This window comes from Glycine max, chromosome 1, assembly GCF_000004515.6.
Source record: "Glycine max cultivar Williams 82 chromosome 1, Glycine_max_v4.0, whole genome shotgun sequence".
In the NCBI taxonomy this organism is placed as follows: domain Eukaryota; kingdom Viridiplantae; phylum Streptophyta; class Magnoliopsida; order Fabales; family Fabaceae; genus Glycine; species Glycine max.
In genome coordinates this window covers 54,128,209-54,143,144 of record NC_016088.4, presented here as the reverse complement: position 1 = coordinate 54,143,144, position 14,936 = coordinate 54,128,209, and the positions used below count along the sequence as shown (strand labels likewise).

General features: G+C 29.6%; 1 protein-coding gene across 1 annotated transcript; it reads right to left on the bottom strand.

Annotated features, from left to right (window-relative positions):
* Positions 1-293: 293 nt before the first annotated feature.
* Positions 294-3,083, bottom strand: LOC100783062 (1-aminocyclopropane-1-carboxylate synthase 3). The gene is made up of 3 exons (XM_003517314.4): positions 2,420-3,083; positions 1,895-2,187; positions 294-1,548 (listed from the first exon to the last, which is right to left on the bottom strand). Exons 1-3 carry the CDS (start codon positions 2,564-2,566, stop codon positions 576-578), a joined length of 1,413 nt encoding a protein of 470 aa, XP_003517362.1. The 5' UTR covers positions 2,567-3,083; the 3' UTR covers positions 294-575.
* Positions 3,084-14,936: the final 11,853 nt, after the last annotated feature.

Sequence of the window (14,936 nt, the reverse complement as noted above, 5' to 3'; positions counted from 1 at the left end):
GGCAGCCCAACCCATGCTGTGTGGCCGCTTATCTCGCCGGTGCCATTATATAACCTTCACGTAAGCTTTCGTAAGCAATGTCTGTGTTCACACATATTTTTTTTTTCTTTTTGTGGACATTCGCACACATATACCATATAAATATGTTATATTATTATTATGTACAACATTGATTAATAACTAGGACTAAGTTACAGGCTACACTGGATGGTTTATTTGCAAATATACATAGGTCTATTTGGGACAACAGGCATGATAAATTATACATCCATCTTACACTAATTAATACGATATTTCATGCATAAGGTAATATATTGATGATTGAGATAGAAGTTATACAAACGATGGTAGCTGACTAATTAAAGACCACACTTCACATCCAAACGGACAGAGTGCTCGTCTTTCTCTCTCTAGCTACAATTTTACCATTCAAAAAGAAAAAATAGTAATAATAATTAATAACAACAAGTGGTTATAACTTGTAACTCCACCAAAAATATTCGGGGAGGAAAAAGAAATGAATAAAGTTAATTATGCATGCGTTCAGACTTGGCACAGTTCACGTCACGACCTGGCTATCGTTCTTCTTGCTCACGGTGGTCGCGAGACGATAGCCGGAAAACCCAATTGGAGAGTGACTTTCTTCTTGAAGAAGTTCCCGAAGACTGAACTCTTTTCTTGGCGCACCCGTTGTCGCTGGACTCTTCCACGAAGGTCTTCAACCGGTTCATGGCTAGGTTTAGAGTGTCCTCGGACATGTTAGCGAAACACATTCGGAACCAGCCAGGTTCGGTACAGTGGCAGGACGAGCCTGGTGAGATGTTCAACCGAACCTCGTAGAGTATCTTCTTCCAAAGGTCCATCTCAGCTTCGAATGTGTTGGAATGGAGAAGGTGTCTCATGTCAACCCAGCAAAACAAGCCTGCATTGTTGGTCTTGAGGGTGCTAATGCCTGCTTTCTGAAGGCCTGAAACGAGGTTTCTCTGACGTCGTTTCAGCCTCTTTTGGTTCTCAGAGATGTAGTTTTTGGTGAACTTCTTGTCACCGAGCATGGCTGCGAGGAGGTACTGGGTTTGCGAGGAAACCAAACCGAAGCTTGACATTTTTGTCGCAGCCGCCACAACGGCGTGGTTTTCAGAATAGATGGCGCCCACACGGAATCCTGGTAAACCCAAGTCTTTGGAGAGACTATAGACAACGTGAACTCTGTCCCAAATGTCAAGGTCATTTCTATCCTTAAGGATTTCCATGACGCTAACGAAGCCTGGGGAGTTGTAAACGGTCCCGGAGTAAATCTCGTCGCTTATTAAATGCATGTCTTTGTCTTTGATGAAGTCAATGAGTAGGTTCAGTTCACCCCGGGACATTGTAGTGCCTAGTGGGTTCGATGGGTTTGTCACCAGCACGCCTTTGACTCTTAGGTTGCGCTTCTTGGCGTCTTGATAAGCTTGTTGCAAAGCAGGTTCAGTGACTTGGAAGTTATTTGAGCTTGTGCATTGTATTGGAACGATCTCCACCCCAGTTCGCCACTTGAGATCTCTATCGAATCTGCACAACACAAGCGTAAGCAACATCAGGGATATGTATGGGGAACATAAAAGAACTTCCACGTGGGCGTGTGTATATGCATACTAGGATATATTTTGTATTTTCTCACGTCAAGTTTTAAGATAATAAGATCATGTTCAAATAGTGTATTTGTCTCTCTCCTAATAGACAATAAATACGTATGATTGATTTAATATTTATTAGGAGGGAGATTGACACAACATTTAAACATGATATGTTATTTAGAATGAGATGATTAATTCCTGTTAGTTGACATGATTTGTATGACATTATTTATTGTAAAAGGAGAATGCAAAATGTTATAGAAAATGAAATTAATACGCACCCTGGGTAATAAGGAGTGGGAAGGAGGAAGGCCTCTCCTTTTTCCGCGAGGCAAAACATGAGGGTCTCGTTTGCTGAGGTGGAACCGGCTGTTAGAACAATGTGATTGGGATCAAAAGTGACTCTGTTTCCTCTAATCTCTGCCATGAAGTCTACCAATGCCTTCTTGAAGGAAGGGAGGCCATGGTAGTCTTGGAAGAGAGCAAGCTCACGGAATATGGATTTGCCTTCGCTTTTGAATCCAGGCACGTCAGGGTTTTTTGCGAGCCAAGACTCTAGGAGATCGAAAGAGAGCTGAAAAAATGACAAAATTTCATCAGCCCACCACCTTAATTATTAGGACATTACTCAATAAAGCTTGATAAGATGGCATGTCCAAGCTTGATTCATGTTACGCAAAAAAGCCTACAGTGGATTCTGCTTCTTTGTTTCTTTTCTGTAGTTTTTTTGTCTTATTATTTATAATAATAGAAGGTGAGTATGCACCACAATAATATTGCTGCTGCCACGAGAATTAATTCCTAACCTGATTCTCTGCAAGACCCATCTGAATAATTCCCTTGGGATTCAGAACCTCATCGAAAGGGTTCTTCTCGTATTCCTGCCATCCTAGGAAGTATGAAGAATCTTGGCCGTGAGAGTTGCATGTGGCTTTTGTAGACAGTAGCCTCATTTTTGTTTTTTGGGGTAAATTAAGGGTGGGAAAAGAGCTAATGAAATAAAATTGGAGAAAGGCTCCAGGAATAGAATAGCTTGGAAAAACAATTCGAAGAAGAAAGAATATTGTATAAGAGAGAGTAGAGAGACGATAAAGTGAAGGTCCTAACTCTTAATCCTGTTGTACTGAAAAAATATTGTTGAAGAGGATTGGTGGGGGAAGCAGTACATAAGCGGGGTATTTATATATGCCGAATTGTATTGGAAAAGATGGCCACGTGATGCTGAATGCGACACTTTTGACCAAGTAGTGTGTCTCTCTGCTAATGAAGAAAGAAGAGGCAAATCCTTCGAATGAATGTGTTAATTATACGCGCTTTGTCCACCGTCCCATCATGTCACGTGAACACCACGTACGCTCCCTCGCCTCACTCAACATTGGTCAGCTACTAAAATATTATTATCAATAATGAAAAGTGCCTCCCACCGGCAACACCCTCGCGTGGGATTTCAAGTTTGTGTAACACACAAGACATCATGAGGTATTTCCTTCTGTTTCTAAATTTTTTTCTTGGTATATCAATTCAATCATACATTTTTTTTCAGCTTTATACCTCTAGTATTGTATATATGTTTTGGAAAAAAAAAGCGATGAATATAATAAATGAACAAACAAAAAAATACATAAACTCAGAAACAAAAATTATGTGTAAAAAAAGAAAAAGGATGATATTGTATGAATTAAAAATGAATAAGTTGGTTAAAATGGAAGCAAGGGAGGGTACTTAAGTCAAAAAGACACAAAGAAACAAAAGTCATGTAACCTGATAGGAGGGGGATATAGTAGACTTTGTTGCGGTACTGCCAACACCATACCGACAGCAAAGCACATGGTAAATATATAGGTCATTAGAGACCCACACGGTCCACGATGGCTAGGGTATACCCACAGCATGCATGGACCACAATGCTCCTTGGTTGCACTAACCTCCATCTAATTTTGTCGGGCAATTTTCATTCGATCATGTTTTAACTTTCCACCAAATCATGCTCTCTCTGTTTCTCCATTCTATGTTTTCTTAGCTAGCATGTTCTAATATTTTGGTGCCAACAGGCTAACATACGCACTCAATATCGGGCTACACATCGCATCACGCAAGCAAGCATTTAACTAAATGAAATATCAAAATTAATGATTGGTCTAACTTAGCTCACTATATCAATAGTATTACCATGATAGTGGATATGAACCATACCATAGCAAGCAAGCAAATAAAAGTTGGATTTACAAGGTGTTGCTAGGTTTTAATACTCGCTTAATTATAATACTATTTACAAGGTCTTAAAAACATGTTATGATTCGATACGGAATACGTATAAATTCATAAAAATTCTACGAATATAACAAAAAATGGCAATAATTATTTGCCTTATGTGTGAACCTATATGTATAATGTTACCAAAAAAGAACCTATACGTGTAACAAACATGCATGGGATCTTTTAGTTAAGATTCTGGTAGAATTGATGGCAAAAAAATTGATGTTTTGAATAAAATTTAATTTTAGAAAAAAAATTATTTGTATTTAAAAAATGGTATTTTTAAAATTTTTAAAACAATTGACTTTTTATGATAAAGTAACGAGCATAGCAAAAAAAAAAACAATTGACTTTTTATTAAAAAAGAAACCAGCGTGTGTGCGCAAAATACGTACGTATTTTAATTTTATAGCTAATAAACACACAAATAAATTTTATTTGATGGAAAAACTGACTTTCTACCTTATGGGGTTGAAAACAGATGTGGTTGTCCTCAGTGATTCTTCATTACAAGAGGCGCAATTTATTAATTTTAATTGAAGGAAGCAAATAAAGATTTTAAGTTTTGCAAACTTGGTGCTTACATTTAAAAAATTAAAATTAAAACAACCAATAAATGATAATCACTTGATTGTAAATCTTAACCTGTCACCCGCCCTTAGTTTCTAGCTACTTGATTTCTGGATATTCAATTCCGTTGGCAGCTGGACTCACATGGATAGTTGAAAAACAAATAACCTCTTTTGAACCGCTCCACGCCTTTTAGCTCTTGTTAAGTAGTAGAAGAGTTTAGTGAAAGCGTTGATCCATTTTTAAGTAATAAAAGTGGTTAGAGTGTCGGTAGTTAATCTCGTTTTTTTGTTGTTAAAAAGAATATGTTTAACGCAAAGAAAGCAAACCTAACTGGGTTGGTACGGTAGTTAATTGATAACTGCGGATCCACGAGTTACCCCGCTCACTGATTTGCATAGCCTCGTTTTCTTTCTCTTTTTTTTTTCTTTCATCTTTGTTTTCCCCTTTGTGTTTAAGTTTTAACATATTGTTTTGACTTGTAAGAAAGGCGAAAGACAACTAATGATGCATATAGCTTTCTGACGTTTCGAGGCCGAGGTGGGTCGTGTAAAAGAAACCACGCTGAATTAACCCTAACAAGCATCTAAAAGCAAAGACGGTAAAACCTGCTGTGCTCTTTCACTCATGCGTCTTTTGCTGCAGTGCAACTCTTTCATGACCAAAAGGATTTGGAATACAGAGATTAAATGATAATGATCCATGGCACACTAAAATCTGCTCAGATATGTGGATTCATATAATTCATATAAAGGAATGAAAAGCCTAAGGACATTATGTGTATATTTGTTTAAATTTATTTTCTGAAATAAAGATTTTTTTGTAAAATAAGTAATTTTTTATTTTTTAATTAGTGTGTTTATTCAAACGGTTTCTATTTAGAAAATTAATTTTCTATTTATTTTAAGAAACAAATAATATCTATTTTTTTTAAAAAAAATACTTATATAAAAAGTACTTATTTTAAATTTACTTTTTAAAGTTTTAAAAAACTCACCCTATTTCAAATATTAAAACTAGACATTGCTCGTTACATCATTATGTCATCAAATTGAGCTTGCCACGAAGGTGTTGCAAATTTTATCACTGTTACATATGAGATTAAAAAAATGTCATTTACTAATAGTATAATACATTATATTAACAAAGAATTTTGTTCATGATATGAACATTGCGAATTTATACTAATAATATGCAAAATTCTGTTTCTCGCAAATCAATATATACTATTAGTAAATTATATATTACCTTAAAAATTAATAAACTATGTATAAGTATAATTTAAATTATGTAATTATATACCACACTATTAGTTAATATAAACACATAATCTTTATATTAAATTATTAATAGTTATTGATAACTAGTTGATCCGAGTAATTCTAAGTTCAGTATTCTTGAATAATCTTAAGTTTAAGTCTTATAGATAAAATACATCGTTGAGAAGAAAAATCTTATTAAAGGTGATTAGTGAGATTAAAAAAATATTAATAGTTTAATTTTTACTATACATAAATCATATAAATAAAATAATTTTAACATTTAACTAACAAATCTTTGATTGATCTTTTAAGTAAGATCTTGGGTTTAAATTTTGTTAATAAAAAAATATAATTGGATAAAGAGATTCCATTGAATTGACAAATTAGATTGTCCAACAGACATTAGTAATCAACAGTTACATGGTGATGGTGAAAAAAAAATATCTTAACGTTTATACTTTTTTCATTTCATTGACAAATTAATGGTATTTAATGTAAGTACGTACAAGATAGAGCGTTTGATTGTTTAAAAATGAATAAAGTGTTGATATGCTTTCCAAATTTGAAAAGAAATTTTTTTAGCCATTAATTACATTCTTTTTTTCACAGCAAAACAGAATAATATCGTTAATACCTCTGAATTTTGCTTGACACAATATGTGAACAAAAGAATATCAGAGTATAATTTGTACAGGAAAACAACATCTTCGAAAAATGCAAACATATAGCCATTAATTACGTTGATTTGAAAATAACAGTAAACGTGATTGAAGTTTATATTAAATAAGTTGGCCTATATTGATAATAGTACAGGGGATGTTTGTCTATACAAAGTATAGTATGGTTCAATTTGTACACTCAACTAAATGAGAATGGATAAATAAATTTGACATTTTGAAAATGAGTTCCTCCGACCTATGTACATAATAGACTTCGTTTATAGAACATTTTTAGTCAATGAGAATTGACTTACTGGCTAAGTATTGTTTCTTTGTCTCATTTCAAAATTAATGCATACCGCAAGTTTGAATGAATATTAATATTATTACACTAACTTTTTTTGTGTGTGACACATACACCAACTTGTTACCGACAATGAAAGTCTACCGTTGAAAAAATAGAACATGAGAGACTGATTTTTTAACTAAGATGCCCATATAAATATTTTCAGAAGACCATTTTTGTCTAAAGATTCGAGTACTTCGCTCAAAAAGAAAAAAAGATCCGTCACGTAGTGTTTTGAAAGGAAATTTTAAAATTCTAATGAATTTCATTTTAAAATACATGGATGTAAAAAAAATTAAAATGCATGGAAATGTAATATATTTTAATTATTTTTTATTTATGAAATATTTTATGTAGATAAAGAAATTTAAGCCTTTTAATTTTAAATTCGTTATGTATAATATAATTCAATTTTAGTTATATGTAAAAGTTCCTTCCCAAATATTTATTTAAAAATTAGATTCACATATAAATTTACAAAAAAACAATATGAGCCAATTTTACATAATAATGCGTTCACAAAATCATTTAAAAATAGAAGAAATTGGAAAAATAAAAAATAAATTATCAGCATAATTAATTATACCATTTTTATAGATAATTAATAACAACAAAATAAAGTATTAAATTAATACTTGATAATTTTGATTTCAATATAATTTGAAATTATAAAAGTGCCGTTTACCATGAATTTTTTTTTAACTGCACCAAGAAAGAAAAAAACTATCAATAGTAACTATGATAAAAGTATATTTGCAATCATATAAACTTGTGTCTTATGGCTGAAAATTTATATTTGCAATAATGGATAAATTGTAAAAAAAGGTGTAAGAGACATGTAAACATCTCGAAGAATTATGCATTCATTTAAAAAAAAAAATATTCTCTTTCTCCAAAATTAATTTACATCCAATTTTTGTAAGACCTGTAAAAATGATTTAAAATCTTAAAATTAATAAGATTTACTATTAGAGTAAAAAATAAAAAAGATATTATATTACGAAATCCATAAAAAAGTAACTAAAATCTTAAAATAAGATATTCTATTAGACAAAGATAGGAAGGAAAAGAAATGTAAAAGAGAGAAGGATGGTGCAAAAGGGAGAGAAAAACAGAGAAGAGAAAGACGGGATATAGTTTGGAAGAAAGATGGACAAAAGTTCAAAGGAGAGAAATGTGTACAAACAATTAAATAAATGCAAAATATAAAGAAAAAAATTGAAAAGTGTACCGTAACTTCAATGTGAGAGACAATCGTACACATTAATCAACTAGCACAAATATATTTTTAGCTAAATTAAAAATGTTGAATTCAAGTATAGAATATATATAATTGTGTTTAAAATGTCTAGTTCAAATTTTGAATATATATAATTGTATTAAATATTTAAAGAATTCACAACAACACCTGAAAGACAAAGTTTAAAAAAATATCTTTTAGCTGGGTCTTATTTAAAAAATTTCAATTTACTTTAAATTTTTTCTTATGAAATTATCATCATTTAAAAACAAACAACTTTAATATTCAACAGACATTTTGCTATATAATATTTAAAATTAATTAAAAATAAATTTTCCCTCAAAAGAATCCGTCCAAAGCACACTCTAAATTATTTAAAATTAACCTTCTCTATGAATAAAAAAAAACATGTCCTATTGTTAAAACTTATATCTTAAAAAGAGGAAAAAATACTCTCTCTATTTCTTTTTAATTATCAAATTTTGGGAGAAAAATATGTTTTTATTTATATGTGGTTTGCAAATTTTAAACTTCCATTAATTACCCTTTTTATCAATTATAACCTTACTTATTTTCTAATATTTAATGAATTTACACATGCATTACTGTGAAGTGGAAAGAAAAAAAATAATAGAATAGGAATTTACAACTATTTTATTAGAAATAATAAAATTTATTATATTTTTTTATTTTTACATAACAATCTTAAAAACAGATAAAAATAATAATAATTAGTCCCATTAAATAAATGCAAGGAATGAAAATTGAAAGCGACGTAAACAAAGACGAATGGGATGCTATAGAGTAAAGACAAAAGGGGTTGCAAGTCCTCACCCCTTCACTCTAGCAATCTAGAAATATAATCCGAATTAATAACATGGTCCAAATTCATGGACAAGCCTGGGAAGAGGGTACCCCATAAATTGTTTCCGGGCAGACAACAACAAATACGGTCTCTCATTGGGGTAGAACGATCTGATTGATGCAATTGATGGCATTTTAGCTCTAGCAAACACAACTCATAAAAGCACTGTTACGGGAGCACAAAACTAAAGACATGAAACAAGAGCCTTCCAATTTTGTAACTGGCCATATTGGGACACCCCAAATCAATGAATATATCATTATTGGTAAAAATGCCCAAGCATGTACTTTCTTGCATCTTCCTTAGATAGGAAGGAAATCACAGAAGCCTATGGAAGGTTTTAAGTTACACTACCTCTATAACTATTCTTACCATTCTGAAATCAATTTTATTTAACTTAGTGAGATTTTTGTTTAAGATATTATACGTCAATTCTTAAGAATATGATCATAATAATACTTTTGTAAACTTTCGACAATTTTCCCCTTTTAAACTAATTTTTAAGAGTTAGATAAGTCTGATTGGTTTATAATTAACATGGTATTTCTTTTTTGGGTAGTGAACTAGTGATTATAATAGTATGGTATTTGAGCTAATTGAAATGTTGGACCATCCATCACTGTCTAATTTTACAAATTTTATGTTTGAGTGTTACGACTGCCCTCATTGGTTAAGAATTTGCCAAAAATATATCTTCTAAGACTGGACAAATCTTCCTTTTCAAGTTAATTAACTTTTTAGAACCAGTTAGACCTTATATGTTTCTGAGTAACCTTTGTTGTTTAAAATAAATTGTTATTTTACAAGACCTAAAAGATATCTATTACTTTTTTTTCTTTTCAAATTTGTCTTTTTCCTTTTACATCAATGGTCATTAATTTTTTGTCTTGATAATTGTAAAACTAGATTATTTTACTAATATCTGTCAAAAAAAGGTTATTTTTAGTAATAACAAATTAATTCAACAAAAAAAAACTATGATCAAGTTTTTTTCAAATTTGAAAAGGATACCTGTTTTCGTAATTTGTATGCAATATTCTAAAGTTACAACTTTTAAGATACAAGAGTTATTACAATTTCAGGAAAAAAAATGCATAAAACTGGGATAAATTTATTAACAAGTAATTATAGGAAAATAAAATAAGAAGGTACCCAAATTAAACTTCTTTTATAAGTTAAAATTAATTTATATACTTTACTTTTATAGAAATATTTTCATCAAATTTTTCAAAAAATTGAAATCCATAAGTTAATTTTAACATACCGAAGAAACTTGTTTATTTTACTATTTCTTTTCTTGTCGAGAAGTTTACACTAACATGATTACCGTCGATCGTCTAATAATTATAAATTGCAACATACGATAAGATTGTTAAAATTTGTAATAATTACTCTAAAAGTTATAGTGATTTTTAATTGATTAATAATATAATGTTTTTTTTACAATAATATACTGTATAGAAAATAAACTCTACAAATTAATCCAAAATATTATGATTGTAATTACACTTTGGGAGCGAAATTTTAAAAATGTATCCTTAAATGGGATTGCAGCAAATTAAACAATCCCATTCCACTCGATCTTTTTTTTCTTATTCATTTTTCTCCCCATCAAAATTGAATAACAACATCAAATTCACTTGCATCACAAGGCATGAATGCAGTCACCCCCGACTTATACTTTAAAAGAAAATAAATAAACTGAGAAATCTTCATCCACTCTCTAGTGGTCTCAAGTATCCACAAGTTAATTAAATAGAAATGTGTTTAAAGAAAATGCGCAAAGATAGAAGAGACCACATGGTTTGTAGTGGAGGAAGGGTTACTAAATACGAAACCCTCGTTTAAGTCACCCCCGGCTCTAACACCTTCCTGGACATACTTAGACATTAGTCATAATTAAGGACCATTAGAGAGTTTGTAAGTATACCACCACAACAAACATTCACATTAGTCCATTCTTCACTCTCTTACAAGAAGACATTGCCATGATCCACATTCTTCGTTTATTCAATGTTGTAGGTTCCTTGTGACCCATCCATTTTGAATGCTCCTCTATCTTACTCATGGCTTCTCAAAGTGGGAAAAAAATAATTTTCTTAAACCAAAAATAAATTATTAGTGAGAACATCTAATCCATTATTTAGCACATTGAGGTCAACAAAAATTACCTATACCAACTCTAATTAATATGTCTATGACGCTATTTTTTATTTTTTTTTGGCAATGAGTCACGCTATATTTTAATACAAGAGATCTCAAGACTTAATTTTGAATAACAAATAGGAATATAAATGCTCAAGATCTAAAATGTGTTTCTCTAACCACTGTCTTCAATAGAAGTCCTAACATATTGGATATATTTTGACGACAAAATTATATTATTGAAACTTCCATTATTTCCTTTTACTGAAAATATTTTATTGAATTTTATTCGAGTATATTCTGCACTCTGATTTGTAATTATAATTTCTTAAATTAAACTCATATAAATACATTTTATTGAATTTAATTATAATGTATTAATTTGTATTATCATCCAATTATATTGATTATCATCATATCATGTATGGTAAAATTGTAAAATTTTATAATAATTACTTTAAAAATCATATTTAAAATATTTTATAATTGGTTGATTTCTTTCTTATTCGATAACTTTAATTAAGCGTATTAATATCTGTCAATTACTCCTAATAATTTCCCTTTCTTTCTAGTTTGCTGCGAAATGTTGATTTCTCCCTCCAATTAAGTTTTCTTGTTGATTTTACGTCAAATTATATCTAAGAGAAAAAAATTACCTTATTACTAAACACCTAAATCATCTGACATAAGATTGTCTTAAATTACTAAGTAATTATCCGTCATTAAAAAATATAAACAAGAGTATTAATAGATCCATCAATACATTCAATTAAAATAAATAAATGTAAATGGAGAAATAAAAATGTGGATGAAGGCACCCAACAAAATGTTGTAAAATACAAAAAAGGAAATTGGTTCGGGAAGAAAAAGACCTTAAGCTGCATGCAAGAGAAGCGGCCCACCGAAGGCGGCATCCTTGTTCATACCCTACTTGCAGGCCGGACTATATTCATGCATCGTCATCCCCATGAAGATATTTTTATTATTCTTTATATATATATATATATATATATATATATATATATAAAAGTATATAAATCATATAAGTAATCATATAAATTAGGTTATGTTAGTCAATTAGTAATCAATTGACTCAACCATTGATCCACTGATTCAGCATCTTAATTGCATCGATCATCAATTTAGTTTTTTAAACTATGTACTCCATTAATATTTTATATTGTTACTTCTCTTTCATTTAATAAGTGTTGATATAAAATTAAATTAAAAATAATAATTAATTTTATTTTTTTAAATGATTAATATTTTTCAAACAACAGAATTATTCCTTTTAAAAAAATTTATCAGCAGATTATTCCTTTTAATGTATAGATGTTCTAGCAATATATAATTTTATTCATTTTATTTTTCAAACTTCAATTTGCTCGAGGTACTTTAATTATTCCTCCAAATGCTGTTAGGATCCCCGAACCATTGACAAAATTCCTACAATCATCAAATTTATAGTGTAATTGGAATGTATGGTAAGTGTAAAAGTTGATACATTATTAACTAATAAAATATAATATTTGATTTTAATATATTTGTTATAAAAGTTAAAAAAATTTATACCATTATAAAAATTAATAAATTTACTATACAGAATGATTTGTAATTAAATGTCATAAATAAAATATTTTAACTATTAGTACGTATATTATTTATTTTAAAACTTAAGCTAACTATTTTGGGGGGATATATATACGTGCCAGGCTTGTATTTAATTTGGGATTAGACTAAACATGTAATTGTAGGGTATAGTGAAATTGAAAGGTCGTTATCTTCATTATATATTGCTTATACATTGTAATGTATAATGAAATATAATAGAAAAATAATTGTTTTTTTATCGGTGAGAAAAACAAAGATAGTATTAAAGAATTTATAATAACTCTTGCGCTCCTAATCAATTGAGTTAGACTCATTTATGGAAAATATTTTTGCTTATACTCATTGTTCAAATATAATGAGTATTTTTTTAAAAAAAAATATTGATAGAACAAGGAATAAAAAATTGTTGGAGAAAATCACACACAATAAAAATAAAAAATGCATGATAACACACGAAAACACACCATGAAAATGCATAAATAAATATTTATTATACATGCTAAATAAAGATTACAAGTTTGATATCCTATCCTTCTTAAGTTGTGTATCACCCTATAAATTCAAGCTTTTCACTTTAGAGTTGTGAGGAGTGATAAATATTTCCAGTTTTCCACTCATAATAGACTCTTTCGTTACAAATGAAATCACACACATACTTGCTTCCCTCTCATGAACAAAGACTGGAATGTTACAATTCTTCACAAAATCCCCATTTATACAGTGGTAGGGCATGACTTCTTTCAATAATGGAAAAGTATCAATTATTGTTTGTCACAGTTCTCTCACCTTTGTAAATTTCTATCTCTTTTATCGAAAGTTAAATGTGAACTTCTTAAAAATTAAAACAATAATTTCAATATCTTATAATTCACAATGGATTGAAACCACAAATTTAATGGTTTAAAAATTTGAATTTTCTTTCCAACAAAAGCATGTGATAAATCTATTTTCAACTGCACAAAGCCTTATTTTAAGCAACGTGTCCAACATTTTTTCATTGTATATAAACTGTACACCATCAATTCTTATTCCTTATAAGGGAAAAAAATCAGTTCAACTTGTCATTTTGAACCCGAATGTTATAACAAAACCTGGTCCTTATCAATGCAAAGCAAACTAACATTTTGTTAAAAGTTTTTTTTTATTACTAAATCTCTTTGACATCAATTTTTTTTTATGAAAATAAGGTATTCTATAATCCGGAAACAACCTCTTTGCATATGCAAGCGTAAGGCTGCGTACAACATCCCTCCCCCATACCTTCGCATAGCGAAGAGCCTCCGGACAATGGGGTACGAAGTTTTTTTTTAAGGTATTCTATAATCAAAAGTCATGATAGTAACCACGAAGACATAAAGATCACTAAAATAGGGTTTGTCTTTTCTAATAAAGTTTTTCTATATGTACAACTAGAGAATCAAATTATTTTTAACATACCTAAAGAATCCAGAAATGTTAGATTTTATTGGTATTTGACATTAATTATAAATGTTCTAGATATTTAACTTCAATAATTAGTGTCATTATACATAATTAAATCCAAAACAAATTAGTGTGATGAAATTGGATATATGTTGGATTTACATATGATAAATTTTAAATATTTAAATAATGGTTGATTAAAGCTGGTTGAATACGAGTCCTATATGTTTTTTTTAAAAAAAAAAAATATACTTAGCATTTTATTTACTAACTAAAATATTTATGTCAAATATTTTGATGAAAAAAAAATATATCTGTCAGTTTGAAAGAGTGCTATTATAGCCATTACTGTCGAGCAGGATTGGCATTTCAGTGAAGACTAATCCATAAGATATATAATGCATAAGTTTGACTGCTAAGGCACGTCTCAGTACTCTTAATAAAAAAAAATCATAAAAAAATGTTTAATTTCATAGTACATGAAATAATTATACATTTAATTCAAAGAAAAGTTATACATTAATTATTACTGCTACTCGAAATTAACTGAAATGATTAAAGCAACAAGTTTTTTTTTTTATCAATAAGGGCAACAAGTTTTAAATTTTATATTACTCAAAACTAACTAAAATGGTTAAAGTACCAAGCTTTTTTTTCTTTATCAATAAAGGCAATAAGTTTTAAATTGTATTTTTTTTATACACTACAATTATTTTCTACAAATACAACTCTACTCGAGTTGGATAAACAATTATAGGTGACAAAACTAAGTTTTTCAAAAAAAAAAAAAGTGACAAAACTTATTTTAAGCATTTTATGTAACTGGATACTTAAGTTTTGAACTTGAAATCACTACTTAAACAAATAATTTCGCTACCAATTAATTCACACAAAATATACCAATGATTTTTAATGTATAAGCCAAGTTCGTAGATGAAAGTGATCAG